General features: G+C 32.6%; 8 protein-coding genes across 8 annotated transcripts; 7 read left to right on the forward strand and 1 right to left on the reverse strand.

Annotated features, from left to right (window-relative positions):
- Nucleotides 1-326: 326 nt before the first annotated feature.
- BX664DRAFT_333463 (triosephosphate isomerase) lies at nucleotides 327-1,827 on the forward strand. Its single transcript, XM_051545520.1, has 6 exons — nucleotides 327-636; nucleotides 734-857; nucleotides 942-1,026; nucleotides 1,115-1,302; nucleotides 1,370-1,521; nucleotides 1,607-1,827. The coding sequence occupies exons 1-6, from the start codon at nucleotides 525-527 to the stop codon at nucleotides 1,693-1,695; spliced, it is 750 nt and encodes a 249-aa protein (XP_051400454.1). The 5' UTR covers nucleotides 327-524; the 3' UTR covers nucleotides 1,696-1,827.
- A 233-nt stretch (nucleotides 1,828-2,060) lies between these two features.
- On the forward strand, nucleotides 2,061-3,156 carry BX664DRAFT_333469 (peptidase M50B-like-domain-containing protein). Its single transcript, XM_051545521.1, has 5 exons — nucleotides 2,061-2,262; nucleotides 2,329-2,439; nucleotides 2,495-2,754; nucleotides 2,817-3,013; nucleotides 3,076-3,156. The coding sequence occupies exons 1-5, from the start codon at nucleotides 2,077-2,079 to the stop codon at nucleotides 3,120-3,122; spliced, it is 801 nt and encodes a 266-aa protein (XP_051400455.1). The 5' UTR covers nucleotides 2,061-2,076; the 3' UTR covers nucleotides 3,123-3,156.
- A 208-nt stretch (nucleotides 3,157-3,364) lies between these two features.
- Nucleotides 3,365-4,396, forward strand: BX664DRAFT_333475 (SAM-dependent RNA methyltransferase). The gene is made up of 4 exons (XM_051545522.1): nucleotides 3,365-3,712; nucleotides 3,784-3,801; nucleotides 3,879-3,989; nucleotides 4,097-4,396. The coding sequence occupies exons 1-4, from the start codon at nucleotides 3,406-3,408 to the stop codon at nucleotides 4,300-4,302; spliced, it is 642 nt and encodes a 213-aa protein (XP_051400456.1). The 5' UTR covers nucleotides 3,365-3,405; the 3' UTR covers nucleotides 4,303-4,396.
- Nucleotides 4,397-5,010: 614 nt separating this feature from the next.
- Nucleotides 5,011-6,812, forward strand: BX664DRAFT_333478 (kinase-like domain-containing protein). The gene has a single exon (XM_051545523.1). The coding sequence runs from the start codon at nucleotides 5,459-5,461 to the stop codon at nucleotides 6,662-6,664; it is 1,206 nt and encodes a 401-aa protein (XP_051400457.1). The 5' UTR covers nucleotides 5,011-5,458; the 3' UTR covers nucleotides 6,665-6,812.
- A 290-nt stretch (nucleotides 6,813-7,102) lies between these two features.
- On the reverse strand, nucleotides 7,103-9,788 carry BX664DRAFT_262645 (GRAM domain-containing protein; the record flags this gene model as incomplete). The annotated part of the gene is made up of 9 exons (XM_051540730.1): nucleotides 7,103-7,332; nucleotides 7,399-7,560; nucleotides 7,627-7,797; nucleotides 7,858-8,160; nucleotides 8,228-8,390; nucleotides 8,739-8,963; nucleotides 9,070-9,165; nucleotides 9,252-9,355; nucleotides 9,425-9,788. 9 exons carry the CDS (start codon nucleotides 9,786-9,788, stop codon nucleotides 7,103-7,105), a joined length of 1,818 nt encoding a protein of 605 aa, XP_051400458.1.
- A 535-nt stretch (nucleotides 9,789-10,323) lies between these two features.
- Nucleotides 10,324-11,576, forward strand: BX664DRAFT_333485 (CDK8 kinase-activating protein cyclin C). Its single transcript, XM_051545524.1, has 5 exons — nucleotides 10,324-10,380; nucleotides 10,458-10,564; nucleotides 10,618-10,702; nucleotides 10,786-10,910; nucleotides 10,996-11,576. Exons 1-5 carry the CDS (start codon nucleotides 10,349-10,351, stop codon nucleotides 11,463-11,465), a joined length of 819 nt encoding a protein of 272 aa, XP_051400459.1. The 5' UTR covers nucleotides 10,324-10,348; the 3' UTR covers nucleotides 11,466-11,576.
- Nucleotides 11,577-11,684: 108 nt separating this feature from the next.
- On the forward strand, nucleotides 11,685-13,564 carry BX664DRAFT_297460 (Aspartate/glutamate/uridylate kinase). Its single transcript, XM_051542242.1, has 4 exons — nucleotides 11,685-11,848; nucleotides 11,912-12,278; nucleotides 12,347-12,488; nucleotides 12,569-13,564. The coding sequence occupies exons 1-4, from the start codon at nucleotides 11,733-11,735 to the stop codon at nucleotides 13,477-13,479; spliced, it is 1,536 nt and encodes a 511-aa protein (XP_051400460.1). The 5' UTR covers nucleotides 11,685-11,732; the 3' UTR covers nucleotides 13,480-13,564.
- A 268-nt stretch (nucleotides 13,565-13,832) lies between these two features.
- BX664DRAFT_263167 (fungal-specific transcription factor domain-containing protein) lies at nucleotides 13,833-17,336 on the forward strand (the record flags this gene model as incomplete). The annotated part of the gene is made up of 9 exons (XM_051540755.1): nucleotides 13,833-14,047; nucleotides 14,132-14,209; nucleotides 14,468-14,869; nucleotides 14,934-15,306; nucleotides 15,391-15,498; nucleotides 15,612-15,972; nucleotides 16,072-16,267; nucleotides 16,331-16,497; nucleotides 16,813-17,336. The coding sequence occupies 9 exons, from the start codon at nucleotides 13,833-13,835 to the stop codon at nucleotides 17,334-17,336; spliced, it is 2,424 nt and encodes an 807-aa protein (XP_051400461.1).
- Between the last annotated feature and the right edge of the window lie 1,967 nt (nucleotides 17,337-19,303).

Here is a 19,303-nt window from a genome sequence, read left to right on the forward strand (position 1 = left end):
TGATAATCATCTTGAAAAAAAAAAAAAAAAAATTGAGCTCTGAATATAAGAAAAAAAAAAAGGAAAAGACAGTTGATGGGAAAGGTCGGGTGCATTAAATCGGGTGGTATAGGAAACGGACAAGTTCATCTTCATATGTTATGAATAACTAAAGTGGTGTTTAATAAAAGCGTACGTTTTGCGGAGATCAATACGATCAGTTCAAAAAAAAAAAGTGGGCACTTATTGATCTCACCTCATTCTCTCTCTCTCTCCACCTGTCAGACGACGTAATGTTTCAAACTCCCCCCTGCACTAAAAAAAAGAAGAGTCGAACCCATCTCGCGTTTCTTTCCTTCTCTTTTCTTTTCTTTTCTTTTTTTTTTTAATAACAACAACTTTATAAACTGTAAGTTCATGTTTCCTTTCTATCAAAAAAAAAAGGGTCTTCAATTCAAATAAAATTGAATAAACGTATCGACTCACTTTTTCTTGCATGGTTTTTCTTTATGGCATCCTTTGGATGATATATTAGTATTGCAACAATGTCTCCTCGTAACTTTTTCATTGGTGGTAACTGGAAGATGAACGGCTCCGTGGCCCAAGTGAAGTCTCTTGTCGAAGGTCTTAACAAGATCAATGTACCTGCTCAAACTGGTAATATTTAAATAGATTGTGTGTTGGGTCAATATCTTTTTTTTTTGTTGGGGATGTTTTATCAACTGACACAATTTTTTTTATTAACACATATTAGAGGTTGTGGTTGCACCTCCTGCTCTTTATATTGATCGTGTTCGTGCCAATTTGAAGAAAGAAATTGGTGTTGCTGCTCAAAATTCTTATGTCAAGGCTTCCGGTGCCTATACTGGTGAAATTAGGTATATACGAGAGAGAGAGATAAGATATGATGATGATTGGTAGATTCACCTTCTTTTTTTTTGTATTTTGTTTTTTATTGATAGTCCTGAACAATTGAAGGATCTTGGTATCGATTGGGTCATTCTCGGTCACTCTGAACGTCGTGAATACTTTGGTGAATCTGATGAAGTAAGTGATATTTGTACTAGTACGATATATTACTACCTTTAATCCTTATAAAGATGGATTCAATTGACTTCTTTTTTTTTTGATATAGTTCGTTGGTGAAAAGACTGCTCATGCTTTGAAGGCTGGTGTCAGCGTAATTGCTTGTATTGGTGAAAAATTGGAAGAACGTGAAGCCAATGTTACTGCTGATGTTGTGACTCGTCAATTGAAGGGTGTTGCTGATAAGATTAATGACTGGACTAATGTTGTTGTTGCTTATGAACCTGTCTGGGCTATGTAAGTAAATATATATATATATATATTATTGATTTATCTGACCTTTTTTTTTTCTCAACGCGAATAGCGGTACTGGTAAGGTTGCTACTCCTGAACAAGCCGAAGAAGTCCATGTTACTTTACGTAACTGGTTGTCTACTAATGTTAGCAAGGAAGTGGCCGATTCTGTTCGTATCATTTATGGTGGTTCTGTCAATGCCAAGAATGCTGCTGAATTAGGTAAGTTTGCGTGTCACGGAGGATATAATGAAGAGAAAGATTGTTTTTCTAGTTTTATTGATTCTTTTTTTTTTTTTTAATATAGCCACGAAACCTAACATTGATGGATTCTTGGTTGGTGGTGCCAGTTTGAAACCTGATGATTTCAACACTATTGTTCAAGCTCGTCTCTAAATCAGGAGGAAATAGTTATTATTAGGATTTTTATTGTAGTTTAGCTAGGTTTTTATTATTGCGTATCTGTTTTTATTATTGCTTTTTTTTTTTTAATAATGAAATAAAACGAATATATTCTTTTTTTATATATATAATATATTGATTCTTCTAGGCTCATTGTTTGTTTGATTTTTTGGAAATTGTAACACAAGAAGAGTATTTCTGGATTTTGTCTTGGCAGGACGAAAAAAAAGTGATTTTGTGAATGTTTGGATCTTTTCTTTTTTTGGAATCAATCTAAAAGGTACCCAAATAAAAATAGATTGATATTTTTCTTTTTCCGTCTCTCCCCTTTTTTTTTTTCTTTTTCTTTCACCTTTTTTTTTTTTTTTTGTTCTAATGGCACCTATTGATAGTTATGCTCATTATTTGATAGCAAGACAAGCAGTGCAAGATCAAGCAACCAATGCATTAACACCAACAGAAGATCAAAAAATCATTCTTATTATTATAGGTGTCTATATTGCTGCTATTCTAGTCTTATGGAATATGCCCATTGCCAAGATCATCCTTTCTCCATTCAAGGTTATTTTTTTTTTTATTCTATTAAAAATTATTTTTATTTTACTGATATATGATTTTGTTTATTAGTTGTTGACAGTAGGTTTACACGAATTTTCTCATGCTATTGTTGGTTGTATGACTTGTGCAAAAATTGAATCTATTGAAATTGATCCAGATGAAGGTGGGGTAACAAGAATGGTAAGTATGATTTATTTATTATATAATAAATATACTAATATATTATTATTATTAGAGAGGTGGTATACCAATGTGTACCTTACCAGCAGGTTATCTTGGATCTTCAGCCATTGGCGCTATTTTGGTCATGTGTAGTTTCAACATTCTGGCATCTAAAATTGCATCCATCTTTTTGGGTGTCTGTCTATTATTTACATTATGGTGGGCAAAGAATTGGTTGACGCGTGGTATTGGATTTGCTTTTATTGCTATCATGGTCTTTTTATGGTGGTTAGCTCATGGGGTTGGATTACGTTATTTTGTTCTTTTCATTGGGTAAGAAATGATTAATTATAAAACAACCTTTCATCATTAACACACTTTTTTTTTTAATATAGTGTTATGTCAAGTCTTTATTGTTTATGGGATATCTTGGACGATTTGGTATTTAGAAAAGCATTCGAATCTGATGCCTCAAAATTCGCAAAATTATGTGGATCATGCATGTCAAGTCGTGTTTGGGGTGTATTATGGTTTTGTATTAGTTTGATCTTCTTTATTGCTGGTATCCTGATTGGTTTAGCTGCCTTTAAAGGTAATGATTATATATATATATATTGTTATTGTTATTGATACTGATTTTTATTGTTTCTATAGAGGATATGCAAACTCAACAACAACAAGCAGCAGGATTTGGCTGGTAGACTCTCTTCCTCTTTCTTTTGATATCTTTCTTTAGTCTTTTTTTTTTTTTTTTTTTTTTTTAGTTCTAGTTTTGTATATTCTTATTCTATCTTTTTTATTTTTTTTTTTTGTTAATTGTACATATACAATATATCTATCACTATCACCTTTTTTTTTATATTTATACAATATGACTAGTCACTGGGGAAACAAAAAAGCTTTGAAATGAAAAATTTTTTGTAGTCCGCATTTACCTCCCTTCTTTTTTCTCTTTTTTTGTAATAAACAATCCACACTAATATAATGACTAAACAACGATCCTATATTATTGAACATATGGAAGATGATATGCATGCTTGGTGTGTATTGGAATACAAGCATATGCTAAGCAATGTTGGTGGTGAACATCTTTGGTTTTCATGTTTATCTGAAGCTTGCAAAAAGAATATGCCAGAAGAACTCAAACAAGCTCATTGTCATTCTGAAGATGTGTTACATCTTCCTGGTGTTGATCCCAAACGAGTCTGTTTATTAGATCCTGCAGCTACTTCTGAATTGGCTCCTGAGGATGGTGATAATTTTGATTACTTTTTATTTGGTGGTATTTTAGGTAATAATACTTTGTCAATATTTCAAATTCACTTTTACACATATATACTCACATGATTTATATATATATAGGGGATGATCCACCAAGAGGTAAAAAAAAAAAAAAAAAAAAAAGTATATGTTAGTTTGATCATGATACCAAAATCACGTTCTTTTTTTTTTGACAGATCGTACCAAGGAACTTCGCAAGTTAGGTTTTGCCGGAAGAAGATTGGGTCCAGTACAAATGACAACGGATACTGCTTTGAACGTAACACGTCGTGTAGTGGAAGATCGCGGTAAGAAAAAAAAATAGAATATTCAAAAAAGAAGAACATATATATATATGGGTGGGAGAAAATTGATCTCAAACTAAATTTTATAATAAATAATGTTTATCCGATAGTACCATTGAACGAAGTACCCTATATTGATCATCCAGAAATTCATTTCTCTAAACATGAATCTGTGACCATGCCATTCCGTTATATTGCTGAAATCAAGACTATCACCAAAAAGGATGGACAAGTGAAATCCGTCAAGAAACCATTGATGCCTCCTGGGATGTTGGAATTGATCAAGAAAGATAATGAAATGTCTTTCGATTTTTAGTTTATTAGTTTAGATTAGATGATTTTTGTATTATATTGATCACATGTAGATTTTTAAGGGGAGGAATAAAGAATAATAATAATAATATAAAAAAAATGAATTGGAATGAAAAAAAAAAAAAAGTGATGTGATGAATCTGATTAATGATGATGATTAAGACTAGAATGATACAAAAAAAAAAATGGATTGATTGCCCGAATTTAGCCACGTAGGAGTGTGCAGAAATTTGTCATAATGATTTTCCCACTTTAAGGCGGGAGGAAAAAAATTTCCCTCAATTTCCAAAATTTTTTTTTGAATGATTCAATTTAAAAATTATTCCATAAGAGGAAAGTCTAGGAAGATAGAAAAAAAAAGTTGGATCAAAACTATTAAAAAGAGGAGGGGGGGGGTTTATTAAATTGTGTGCTTTCACTTGAAAGTCTCGACATGATTCATCATTGATAGTTAGAATAAACGTGATTTGATAGGTTCAAATAGAACATGCTAAGTCTTCCAAATATGGTATAAGAAGAGAGGGGAGGGGGGATAAGCATTTTCGCCGAGTTACGAAATTGGTTCTATGTTGCATCACTAATAACCAATCAGCGAGGAAGCTTCTGGAACGCACCACAAAACTTGTGTGTGAATCATCGGCGGTAAATGAATTCAGCTAGGCTATAAATAAATTTGATTTCATTTTTTCCTTTTTATTCTTTTCTCTTTTCTGTTTATTCCCTTTTTTTAAAAACTTCTTTATATATCTACTTTTCTTTTCTTTTCTTTTTTACTTGTTTTTTTTATTACTTTATCCATTATGGCTTTCTAAATTTTCTTGCTTCCCAAGCAAAAAACGACAAAACAATTTTTACGAAAACATTTTTTTTTTTTACAATACGATCAACATTGAACCATTTTGCCGATTATTTCAGCAATCTCCCTTTTTTTTTAATATTATACTATGATTTTATTATTGACTCCACGACCTAGCCCCCTATTGGCATCCAACATCTTGTTGCACTCTATTACTTCCTGATATTATTTTTACATATATACACAACGAAACAGATACACCTTCTCTATTCTATAGTGTTTCTATCTATTTTTTTTTATCTTTATTTATCTCAAACAACAATTTTTTACAACAATAACAACAATTGCTTCTACTTTTAATCTGATGTCTACTACAATCTCAAGTGATTATTGGTCTGAACTCTCTCAATCTTTGATTGACACCACTGTAGGTGATTATCAATTTGTCGAAGATCTTGGTCATGGCTCCTATGGTGGTCTCTTTCTTGGTCAAAGTCTGAAAACAAAGTCTTATGTTGCCATCAAGGTTCTCAACAAGTCTGGTCTTACTGTTGAACAACAACAACTTCAACAATTGGAAATTGATATTCAATCTCAATTGAAGCATCCTTCACTCTTGGCTCTTCATTCTGTGATGCAAGATCATTCTTATATTTATATGGTAATGGATTTGTGTGATCAAGGTGACCTATTTGACTATGTGATTCGTGATCAACAAGATCGTACCTCTCGTCCTGAACATGTGGCTAAGGATCTCTTTATTCAAATCTTGGAAGGCATTGAACAAATGCATGCTCAAGGTATTTATCATCGTGATATCAAGTTGGAAAACATTTTACTCAAGGGTTTAGATGATGATACCGATGGTTTTGATTGTAAGGTGGCAGACTTTGGTTTGGCGACACGCGATCGATGGTCTATGGAATTTGGCTGCGGTTCTGCTACTTATTTGGCGCCTGAACATTTTTCAAACGATGATGAATATGATGATGATCAAGATTTAAAACCTTATGATTCAGCTGCATCTGATGTTTGGTCTTTGGGTATTTTACTATTGGCTTTGATGTTTGGTCGCAATCCTTGGCAAGAAGCAAACTTGGCCGATCCTGCCTTTGCTGAATACAAGAGAAATCCAACCATGCTCAAACAACACTTGTTTCCTACTTTGTCATCTGAAACTGCTCTCTTTTTGCAACAATCTGTACTTACTTTGGATCCTAGTCGTCGTGTCTCTGTGTCTGAAATGCTCAAACAATTCCGTGGATTGACTCTCTACCAAGAAGAAGATGATGATGAAGAAGTGTCACCTTTGACTCCTGTAGATATTCCTCAACAACAACAACAAGAAGGAAAGGATGGTCAACCAAGATACGATTCTGCCTTCTTCAGTATGTCTGCTGCTCCTGGTGCTCAAGGTTTATCTTGGTCTGATATGGTGGAAGAAGATATTTCTATGAATGATTGCTTGGAAAGAACTCCCTCTTCTTCATCCTCTTATTATCAACAAGATGATGATGATGACACTGATATGTTTGTCCATAGTGATGAAAAGGAATCTTGGTGGTTATAGGCAATAGTTTATTATTATTATTATTATTATTATTATTATTATTATTTAGAACACTACTAGTTTAGTCTGTTACCCCTACGTCCTTTTTTTTTTTTACATACTATTATTTGAAATAAAAAAAAATTACAGTTTGCCTTATCAAAAAAAAGATAGAATGATTTTCGTATCAATAATAATCTAATGAAATATTATAAATGAAGCATAAGATTGTGAGACTTTGGATGATTTCTCAGGCTGACCTTGAAAACAAGATGGTGATACAACATAGCATCAATGAAATTTTACGCACATGCTTGAATGATTGATTTATTGGAATCATGAAAAAAAAAAAAATGAGCTGATATCTGATCAAAAAAAAAAAAAAAGACTAAGGTAGGTATAGTAGGATAAAAAGGAAAGAATCAATGATGATAAAAAAAAAAAAAAAAGGGTAATCAACTAAGAGGATAATTTTTGTAATAATTCTTGTCTTTGCTGCTTGACCACACGATGAACTTGATCTACATTTTCACCAGCATGTCGTACCATTTTCTCCAATTCAATAACATGACGATTCATAGGGTCACGATAATAGCGTTGATCAGACATGACTTGATTGGTAGATAATCGAGCGTAAGGTTGGTATGGATCCTTTTCTAATTGTTCCAGCCATTGCCACATAGAATCCACTTCTTGACGATGTTCTTGTCGCCATGTTTCCAAAGGAGAAGAAGAAGAAGAAGTGATAGGTGTACGTGTATCCATTCGAATGCTATAAAGTTGTTGTCCCATATTGACCATTTTCAAAGCTATATAAAGATTGATCATTACCATTAGAATCAAACAGATCATTGTACATTGAGCCATTGTGGGAGGAATGACAAATAGATCACCAATCGTTTGTATACCATCATTCACTGTTTGTATCATTGTACTAAAGACGGATGATGATGTCGTGTCTTTTGTTGTTACTTGATTGATACCAATTTGTTTATGATCGTTGCCCTTTTCTTGTCCTCCTTTTCGTTTGCCATGTCGTTTCTTGGACCGTGATGATGATACTTGATTTCGAGTTTCCAAATATTTTCGTATGGCTACATCTAATCCCTTGAAATAATTGATTTGACCATCTATAGATGCTTTTTCAATAGTGGCTATCCAAAAAAAAAAAAAAAATGATTAAATGATTCACCTTTTCCTTAATTCTTACTTACATTTCAACCATGATGATTTTGAAAATGGTACGAGTACTGTGACTAAAACTCGTACTTGACCTTGCCCTGCCCAAGAGATACATACACGAGTCTTGACACAAAAAGAATTACCAGAAGGAACATCAGGAGTTTGAGTGGTTGTTTGTTGAGTGACAGATTGATGTAAATCCAAATGAATTAGTTCTTCCTTGAGAATACATCTGGTTGATTTGGGACCAATAGCACCGCCAAGATATTTGACATACGAGACATCACGAACAAATGGAATATCTTTGTCTTGACGCCAAGGACCAATAACAACATCTATATAATAATTATCAAGATATAAATAGTTCAATTTCCGATCGCTTTTTACTCTTTTTTTGGTTACCTGTATTTTTTTCCACATCAAGAAGATATTTTTTGACAAATTCACTTTGATATAATAGGTTGTACATGGTTTCTATAGTGCATTGATAAGTTTGATCCAGGACAATATTTGGGAAATGATCATCAGTTGTTTGACATTGACATTGAGTTTCAGATTGTTCTTGCTGTTTTGACGTTGCTTCACATGTCATTGTTTGCTTGTTGATATCTGATTTGGTATTGATTTGTTGAACGGTTGGTAATGGTTCTTCAGTCGCACTTTGTATTAGTGATTCGGTATTGGGTCGAGGTCCTGCCTCGGAAACAGCACGACGACGAGCTGCATCTGTTTCTTCATTGACGTGTGTTGGAATTGGTAAAGAGGCCAATGATGATTGTCGATCTATTTTTTTTTTAAAAAAAAAATTAGATTATATTTATTTCGCAAAGTTTCATTCTATTTTCTTTTTTTTTTTCAAACTATTTATATATTTATTACCTTTTTCATTCATAGGTCTTGGAGGTGTCAATACTAATAGGTCATCCATTGTTTGAGTTGTTGCCAACTCACTATCATCTTGATTATCATTTTCAGAATGAGTAAAAGATAGATCATCATCCATATCATCATTTTCATCATTTGAATCTTTTAAGGAATTGCCAATAGTGAGAGATGATTGTCGTTCTTGATTTTGTTGCCATATAATCATCATATGTTCATAAGCTTGTTCTCGGGATAAAAAGGAGGCGAAAAAATGCTGTAATTTTCATCCATTAAAAACAACATATTTGATTAGTTTCAAGTTTATTGAAGATGACATTATATCCCTTATTCCCCCCTTTTTTTTTAATATCGAATTTTACCTTGGATTGATGTGTTGATATTTGAATGGCATTGGGAATAAAGATGGCAGTTGTTCGTTTTTCTATATTAACGATATCAGCAAATGCAATGACCAACTATAATACAAAAAAAAAAAAAAAGAAAAAAAAAAGGTTAGTTATTTTAAGATACAAATCCATCAGTAAAAAAATATAATACTTACATTGGTAATCCATCCAAATATATTCGCGTTAAAACATAGATGATGTTGTGATATATAAATTCTTCCCTGTAACAAGATTTCCTTTTGTAGAGCACAGCCATAATCTAAAAAAAAAAACAGTTATATGAGTGATACATTAAATATGGAATGATAAATATATATATATAAATTACCTTCTATCAAGTTGTCGTCTAATGGTACACTTTTAAAAAGAGCATGGAATTCTTTGTTGCGTTTGTCATTGGCAAAAGGTCTTGAAAGACGTTCGTCACTTGAGGAAAGAGCAAGGTCTGATTCAAAAGATCTACGACGATTGGTTTTCTTTTTAGATGATTTGAAGGAACTTGATAAACTTGGTTGAGATCGTTGTGAGGTTAGACCTTTTCGAGGTTCATTATCCCCTACTGTAGAGAAACTTGACCGTCGAGAGGAAGGAAGAATGATACGTGGTAAACTATGAGAACTTGAATTAGGATCAAAAGATTCTTCAGGTGGTTGAATAGGAGATGATAGATTGTCAATATGTTGAGAAGTCATAATAAAGAATAAATCATGAATCCTTTAAAGAAAAAGAAAAGAGAAAGAAAAAGAAAAAGAAAAAGAAAAAAGAACCTGAAATTGAGGAGTTAAATATCGGGAATACAAAAAAAAAATGTTCAGCCCATTGATTTTCTCAAAAAGAACAAATATGGCTTGCGTTCTCGCGCCTTATATGCGGTAAGGAGGTTAATGATGAAAAGCAGAAATCCAAATGATTCTTTTTTTTATAAACTACTTCTTATTTTGGTAAAAACAAAATAATCTACGTTTTGTGAATGTAATCCAGAAATTTAAAACTATGTCAAACTTCTTGATTCCCCCATCTTCTTCTTTTAAACTACCGCCATTGATTCATTAGAAATGGGTCAATAGTATAGTAGCATAAGATAACAAAAAAAAAATGAATGATTTCCCCCATTAGAAATAGAATTTTTTTGAACCGAATGAACTGGGAACGGGCATTGAAAATGCTTCACAAAAAAAAAATCTCTACTTACTGTATCTCTTTTTTCCTTTATTGTCTCTTCTTTTTTTTTTTTTTTTGTCTTTTGACGGTTATGGCGGCAAATTATTGGGTTTCAACACAAAAGTATATTATCCATTATTATGTTTAATAATATATATAGAAAAAGAAGACTAATATATGTATTCTTTATGATGAAATAGAAATCATTGGTTACTTGATCGTTGGACTTTAACTCAAAGTAGAGAAGAAGACTTGAAATATATATCAGAATCAGATTATATCAAAATCAAAATATGGTTTTGTCACTGTAAGTAATTATTATGTTTTATGATATATTATATATATAACACCTTTCTTTAGTGATTCAAAAACTTGCGAAACGATTACAACTTAAACAACAAGTGGTGGCTACAGCTTTTGTTTATTTTAAACGATTTTATACAAAGTAAAAGAAAAAAAAAAAGAAAAAAGAAAAAGAAAAAAAACATTATTCTAAATATATTCTATAATCTAATCTTGTCTCTTTAGAAACTCATTACGTATGACAGATCCATTACTTGTATTGGTGACTTGTGTTTATCTTGCTACGAAAATAGAAGAATGTCCTGTTCATATTAAAGTGGTCACTCAAGAAGCCAAACAAGCATTTCAAGGTAAATAGAAATAAATGAATGATTTTTATTATATCCTAATTATTTTATTTATTTAATGATTGTTTGTTTGTTGTATATTATTTAGTCGACTTTGGTGGATTCCCCTATGATAGTTCCAAAGTAGCGGAATTCGAATTCTATTTACTAGAAGAATTAGAATTTTACTTGATTGTGTGGCATCCATATCGATCTCTTACTCATATTTGTCAAGAACTTGGAATGAAGGAACAAGGATTACAATTTGCATGGTTTATTGTGAATGATTCATTTCGTACTGATGTTTGTCTTTTACATCCTCCTCATATGATAGCTTTGGCTGCTCTTTATCTCACTATAGTATTAAATCATGCTGATTTTGTACCTGGATCTTTAGGTGATCGAACAGATATGCGTCAATGGTTTGCTGATCTCAATATACAAGTGGAAACTTTGGTGGAAATTACTCAAGAGATTCTATCTATTTATGAAGTTTGGGCTGATTGGAAAGAAGAAAAAATGTTATCACTTTGGAAAGAACTCAAGAATAAACCATCACCTACAAAATCAACAACATAATTTAGTTTTTTATTTATTTTATATTTATATATATATTCATATTGTTTTTTTTTTATTAAAAAAACAATGATATCCTTCTAATAGAAATAAAAATGAATCATTATCAATCAATATTATCGGATCTTTAAGCAGGGACCGAAGGTTTACCGTTTTTTCATTGGACGATCAAAAATCCAGGATGTTTTGACTCACAATTTTTTTTTCTTTTTTTTTTTTTTTCTTTCCTTTTTTTCTTTTTTCTATATCTTCACTTTTTTATAACCAAACATGCCATCGACTGAAATGCAATATTATAACAATCCTGATTTACCTTGGGTTGTTCAAAAATTCGGTGGTACTAGTGTTGGTAAATTCCTTGATAATATTGCCAATCAAGTAGTCAAGTAAGTGATAATAATAAAAAAATATAAAAGACTTTATTATTAAACAATCTTAATCTATATTAGGGAATATGTAAAACAAAATCGACTTGTTGTAGTATGTTCAGCAAGAAGTGGAGAAAGCAAACAAAATGGAACTACCAACCGATTGATTCGTGCTGCTAATTATGCTTTACAGCCTGGTTGTGAAGATTATTGGGATGAATTAAACAATATCTTACAAGAACACATTCAAGTTGCTAATGATATGATTCAAGATGAAACTATCCGAAAGAATTTGATTTCTGATATAGAATACGATTGTGAAAAATTGACTTCCTTCTTAAAAGCTGCTCAAATCATCAATGAAATCTCTCCTCGATCTCGTGATATCATTATTGGTGCTGGTGAAAAATTATCTTGTCGGATTGTGGCTGCTGTATTACAAGATAGAGTAAGGAAGAAAAACATCTTTTCTTTTTTTTTTTTAATTGTTTTTATTCATGTTTTTTTTTTAAATAGGGTATTGATGCTCAATTTGTTTCCTTGGATAATATTATTGATCGTGAATTCGAAGTCTTGGATCAAACTTTTTATGATTATCTTGCTGAAAAAATGGCTGAAGCTGTTTTGAAATGTGGAAATAAAGTTCCCGTTGTCACTGGTAAAATAAAAAAAAAAAAAAGAAAAAAGAAAAATAAAAAGAGGATTGACTTTTTTGTTTTGTTTATTTCTAATTTCTAGGCTTTTTCGGTATTGTTCCTGGAAGTTTACTTACAACAGTTGGAAGAGGTTACACAGATCTTTGTGCAGCATTGACGGCGGTGGGATTAGGTGCAGAAGAACTTCAAGTATGGAAAGAAGTGGATGGTATCTTTACAGCAGATCCTCGTAAAGTGAAATCAGCACGACTTTTACCTATTATCACTCCTGAAGAAGCAGCTGAATTGACCTATTATGGTTCAGAAGTCATTCACCCTTTTACAATGGAACAAGTGATTCGATCTCATATACCTATCCGTATCAAAAATGTGGAAAATCCTCGTGGAGCTGGTACTGTAGTGTTCCCTACTGATAATGTTAGCAAGGATGGTACTTCATCTCCTCATTCACCCAAGGTATTGGCTGAAAATGGTTATTCTTTAGATCTTTCTCGCAAGTATCCTACAGCTGTGACTATCAAAGACGGTGTGATTGTACTCAACGTTCATTCCAATCGAAAGAGTGTAAGTCATGGATTCTTCGCCAAGATTTTCTCCACATTGGATCGTTATGGTGTGGTTGTAGACTTGATTTCGACATCCGAAGTACATGTTTCTATGGCGCTTGGTGTAGATAGTGCAGACAAAGATTTAGCTCGTGTTATTGGCGATCTTCGATCGGTGGGAGCTGTGGATGTATTACAAAATATGGCAATTTTATCTCTGGTTGGTAAACAAATGAAAAACATGGTGGGTATTGCTGGTATGATGTTCACTACCCTGGCTTCTGCGGGTGTCAATATTGAAATGATTTCTCAAGGTGCCTCCGAAATTAATATATCTTGTGTCATTGAAGAATCCTGTGCTGTTACTGCTATGAATGTCATTCATGATCAATTACTTAGTAAGAGGAATCAATTGGTTTTACCTACTCTTAAAACTGCTTTAGAATGATAGATTATAGATTAGAACTTAGATTATTTTGTTATCATTTTATTTATTTTTATTATTTTTTTTTATATTTTTTTTTTTTGCATCCTATCAAAATAAAAAAAAAATTCAAATTCATTTCGGGAGAAGTTTACCCGGTAGTCTCTGAAATAGCTTTTTTACTTTTTATGGGAGAGAAGTTTTTTTTTTTTTTTTTCATTCATACTTTTTTTTTTTTTTTTGATTACTTTCTTTCTCTTCTCCGCTTCTTTTTTTCTTTTTCTTTTGTTGGTGTATTCTTTTGTATTGAAACGATACAAAGTGATACACATGATAACATTTACAATATTATGTCTTCCAAATCTTCTCATACAACTATGCCTGATATCCGACCGGGAATTCATTATAATAACCGACCAGCTGTAACGATCCCACGAACAAAACGAACCAGGGCTAAACGAAGCTGCGATCTTTGCCGAAAGAAGAAAATTCGTTGTGATGCCGATGTCAAAAAACCTTGTACAAGTTGTGCAAGTTCTCATTTGGAGTGTGAATTCTTGGTGGAACAGAAGAAACGTGGACCTGCCACAGGGTAAGATTAACTCAAAAAGAAAATCCACTTATCTCCTCATTATTTGTTATTGACTAATAGTTTAATCTTGTTTACTATATATAGTTTTTCTTCCAAAAAGAATAGTTATGTAGAAGTCTTAGAAGCTAGATTGAAACGTATGGAAGCATTACTCGCCACTTTGTCAACACCAACTGGAAATTCATCGACATCACCTCAATCTTATTATTACAATAGTGACGATGACTTGACCTTACCCCTAACACAACCAATTTCACCCAAAAGAAGTGATAGCTGTAGTAGTAGTATTAGTAGTACTAGTAACAACAACGACACTAAACCTATGCCACTAGATGCATCGATTGTCACCATGGATATCGCTACCGCAGCAGCTGAAGCAGCATCAATAACAACAACACCGACGCCAACAACAAAACTCAGTATGATCCCCAACGAGAAAGGCAAACACCGCGATTCTCCCTCTGAAGATTCTGAAGAATCGAATGTTAACTTGTGCTGTTGTCCTAGCTTGGATCCTGCTAAAGAATTGACAGTAAAAATGGACAACCTTGGAATTGCGGACTATGAAAGAACACGGTACATTGGCATGAGTTCTGGTGTTCACTTGCTCCATCAAGGTCTTTTCAATTCCAACAAACCACATTGTATCAAGGAAACCCCATCTTGGTTTGTTCAAAAAGTGAATGATGATGAAGAAGAACATATATTGATCAAATCTGAAGCACTCAAAGCCCCTCCTCAAGGTTTTATGGATCGTACTGCTGTCTTTACTACTACTATTCCTTATATTAATCAAGAACGGGTCGATATCCTCGTACAAACGTAAAGTCAATATAAAAATAAATAGAAAACTTAACTCACACGCTTTTTTTTTTTTTTTGATTAGGTATTTTTCAACTTATCAATTGTTATGTCCAATTATTAACAAGATGTTCTTTTTAGAACAATACTATTATCAAGATCCCAGTCCCTGTGATGAATATCTCTTATGTGCTCTATGTACTATTGGCGTAAGAACACTTACTTTATTGGATCGATCGGCATTACCTCCATGTATCCTGGAATTGACTGAAGATGAATTCATGGAAATGGGCAAGGCTTTCAAGAAAAGAGCTCTCAGTATATTTGATTTGATTTACAAGCGCTCTCGTATCAGTACTGTGCAAACTATTATTTTGATGACCCTATTTGTGGAATCACATGATACTGATTTTGATGATACAAGTTATTGGTTCAAAACTGGAATGGCAATTAGAATGGTAAATGAAAAAAAAAAAAAAAGGTTGGAACATATATCATAATCAAGATTAATGATGATGATGAACTTCTTTTTTTTTTTCAAGGCACAAGATCTTGGTCTTCATCGAAGTGCAAGAGGATGGCATATACCTGAACCGGAAAGGGAATTACGAAGTCGTATCTGGTATGTTATTTATATGATGGATCGATGGGTAAGGAAAAATAAAATAAATATATTAAAAAAAAGATCACTATTGATACAATGATAATAAATGAATATTATGTTATTTATGGATTATTGTTATTTTTTTTTCCAATTGTTTAGGTTGCAGCTGAACTTGGAAGACCAGTAACCATTATAGATCAAGACTTCGATGTAGAACTACCCTCGTTTTACGAAGTAGAATCATGTCATCCAAAAGACCTCTCTGAACGTCCATTTGTTCCGGAAATTATTATGCAAACAGCAAGAGATATTCGAAAGAAGACACCTTTATATGATCATTTTAATCACGCTGTTCGTCTGGGTCAAATATATGGTCAAGTACTTAGTGGTCTTCATTCTCCAAGATCTATACGTTTCGGTCGTCGAAGTCAAGCTTTAGTACATCTTTTGGATCAACGGTTAAAAAATTGGAAACTTAGTATTCCTTCATCAATTACATATGATATAAGCAATCCAAAACGTCAAAATTCTCTATCAGGTAAAATAAAAAAAAAAAAAAAAAACTTGATCTAATGACTCTATTTTTACCTTTTTTTTTTTTTTTTTGGTACTGTTCCAGCTATGGGCTTCTTGTCCTATAATTGTATTTTACTACTCCTCTATCGACCATTTATCAGCAATCAAGAATCAGAAGATATGGATTTCGCATTCAAGGCTCTCAGTATATGTACAGTGGCAGCAAACAATATTCTTTTCGTGACAGAAAATATGGATATCTTTACAATTGCATGTATTCCTTGGACCATCTCTGTATAGTAAGTTAGAAAAGAAAAGAAGAAAAGACGGTATACAACTAACATATGTCATTTTGTTATTAGTTCGATTTTCCAAGCAGGTATTATATTTTTACACAACGCAAAAGGAAATAATGTATCAGTGGCGGAACAAGGAGTGAAGAATCTTTTACGGTGTTCTCGTGTTATTCGACGTGATCCTTGCTTAGCGTCCACTCACGTTGCTCAAGTACTCCAATCGATTGCTGCTCGTTTCTCTGTCAGCTTGGATGAGGACAACATTAATATGAACTCACGCGATGGTATGGTCCAACAACAACGAAGGAAACGGAACAACTCTACAGCACCTTCTCCAACAACAATATCATCAACAAAGGACAACGAATGGCAGAGTGATACCAGCAATACTGAAGACAGCTTACAAGATCGTATGAAACAGGACAAGGAAAGTTTATTAGCCATCACTGATATTAAAGATGATGGAACCGCCATGCCAATACCACCACACTTACTTTACTGCGTTAGCACACGACCTGAGGATATGTTTTTGTCATCACTATCTAGAGCATCAGCAACTGCATCACAATCAACCAAGTCGACCCCATCGCCACCGCCACCAACATTACCAGCAAGTACTGAACTTTATATACCAAGGTCGAATCCATCTAATCAATTAAATGACGAACCACAACAACCACATCAATCATCATTATCACCAATGATTGCACCTTCAACGCAACAGGAACAACACAATCAAATGCAGGATATGGATTTGGATTTACTCTTCTGGAATCCTGAGTTGGTACCCGCTGATAGCGACGTTTTTGTGGCTGATGCTTTAGTGCAACAACATCAACTGCAACAACAGCAACAACAACAAGAACAACAACGACAACAGCAACATTATCAGTACCAACAAGATTTCCTTCCACTTGAATCTCAACCTCATGCTCAAGATCCACTTCCTCAATACATTCCTCAACAGATGATTAATAGAGAATGTCTCTCCTCTGAAGTACCTTTATACAATATGCCGAATAGTGTAGTTTGGGAAGATTGGGATACTTTTTTAAAATCAAATGTTAGTTAATAGTCATGTCAACTAATTTTTGAAATAAAGTTTACTATTATTATTGTTATTATCTCTATTTTTACCTTTTTTTTTTTTTTTTTTTTTAATTCTGTTGTCTTCTTATATATTGTATATATGTTGCGATTGCGTTAAGATCGAGGACATGTCAAAATTGCTTCTTTTTTTAGGATCCATCCTCTTGTTTGTCTCATTCGAATACATAAGAAAAAAAAAAAAAAAAAAGAACCAAAAAGGTGATATTCATATCCATCTCTTTTTTTTCAAATCAAAACTGCATAAATGTGTATACCTACAGTAATTAACATTAGAGTTTGCTAGTCATGTACGTACATTAAAATATACTTTTTTAACATTCTCGTTTAATAAACTCAATTTACAAAATCATCGTCGTAGGAATCATTTTCTGTCAACATCAATCATCACCTTTCTTTTCACCATTCCACATCATCAGTCACCATCATCAGTCAATCACCATCATCAATCAATCACCATCATCAATCGATCACCATCATCAATCAATCACCATCATCAATCGATCACCATCATCAGTCAATCACCATCATCAATCAATCACCATCATCAATCAATCACCATCATCAATCAGTCATCAACGTAGTCAAGATATCATCCACCAATAAACCGATCTTCTGCATTCACCAATGAAAACAAAACGTGTACTGTATTCCATCTGAACCAACAAACGTCAATTGCGCCACACCTAGCAAGCAGAAAAATAAAAAAAATAAAAATAAAAAAAAAGAGATGAAAGTGAAAAATGAAAAATGAAAAGTATCACTATTATTTGTTTCCGAGAAAAAGAGTTAACTGAAGCTTAAGAGAGTTTATTGAGATATAATAAATAAACCTTTTCACTAAAGCTAAAGAAATGTCGGGAAAGAGATATCACCAACAACAACAAAAAAAAAAAAAAAAAAAAAAAAAAAAAAAGGAAGTATCAAATCCGTTTCCATTCTATGCCCATCGTTGTTCCTATATGTTCTATGATATGACTTGCACATAAAGAGTTGGACATGATTTCATACAGAAGTTTCCACTCGTAACGTTTTGTTCATCATTTAGACCTAACATCAGTGAGAATGAATAAAGTTGAAGGGATGACTGATTAATCGCAAACCTATTTGCTATGACTTTTTTTTTTTTCTTTCTTTTAATAGAAATTCATATTTACATTGTATCCCAAAACGATTTTCAATGACATGATGATTGTTTAAATTTCTTCGCTGTTTCTGTTCAAACGCGATGATGCTGTCATGATCACATACAACGCTACTGCCACTATCAGTACCTATAAAGAAAGATCATGTCAGTTAATGTAATACTATTTTATTTCATGATGGAGAGATATACTATACCAACATATAAGAATTGAGATGTTTCGTAAGTTTGATTGCCTTCAACTGTACATATGTATGATAGATGAGGAAGTGGAGAAGTAAGACCTAATTGTACAAGAACAAATAAAGTCTATCAGTTTCGTCCGATAAAGCAAATAGCTGGTACACGGTTGTAATTGCATCTTGTTTTCTTTCAAGTTACCATTCGTTCATGAAGACATATAAGACCTAATAATCGTTGACAAGAAAATAAAAGTATCTGTAAATAATCCCATTACAAAAAGGAAAAGGAATGCTTAAGTATATTGCTGCAAATACAAAAGAAAGCTTACATGGTTTCTAAGAGACGATTGTAATGTTCTTGATGAAGCAAAAGAAGAAGTAAGAATATATAAAAATAAAAAAAATAAAAAGGTGAAAAAAAATAAAAAAAAAAAAAAATAAAAAGGTGAAAAAAATAAAAAAATAAAAAGGTGAAAAAAAAAATAAAAAAAAAAAATAAAAAGGTGAAAAAAAAAAATAAAAAAAAAAAAATAAAAAGGTGAAAAAAATAAAAAAATAAAAAAAAAAAATTGAAAGCAAACAACTCGACCACTTTTAAGTACATCC

This window comes from Halteromyces radiatus, assembly GCF_025201355.1.
Source record: "Halteromyces radiatus strain CBS 162.75 chromosome Unknown BX664scaffold_4, whole genome shotgun sequence".
Taxonomy (NCBI): domain Eukaryota; kingdom Fungi; phylum Mucoromycota; class Mucoromycetes; order Mucorales; family Cunninghamellaceae; genus Halteromyces; species Halteromyces radiatus.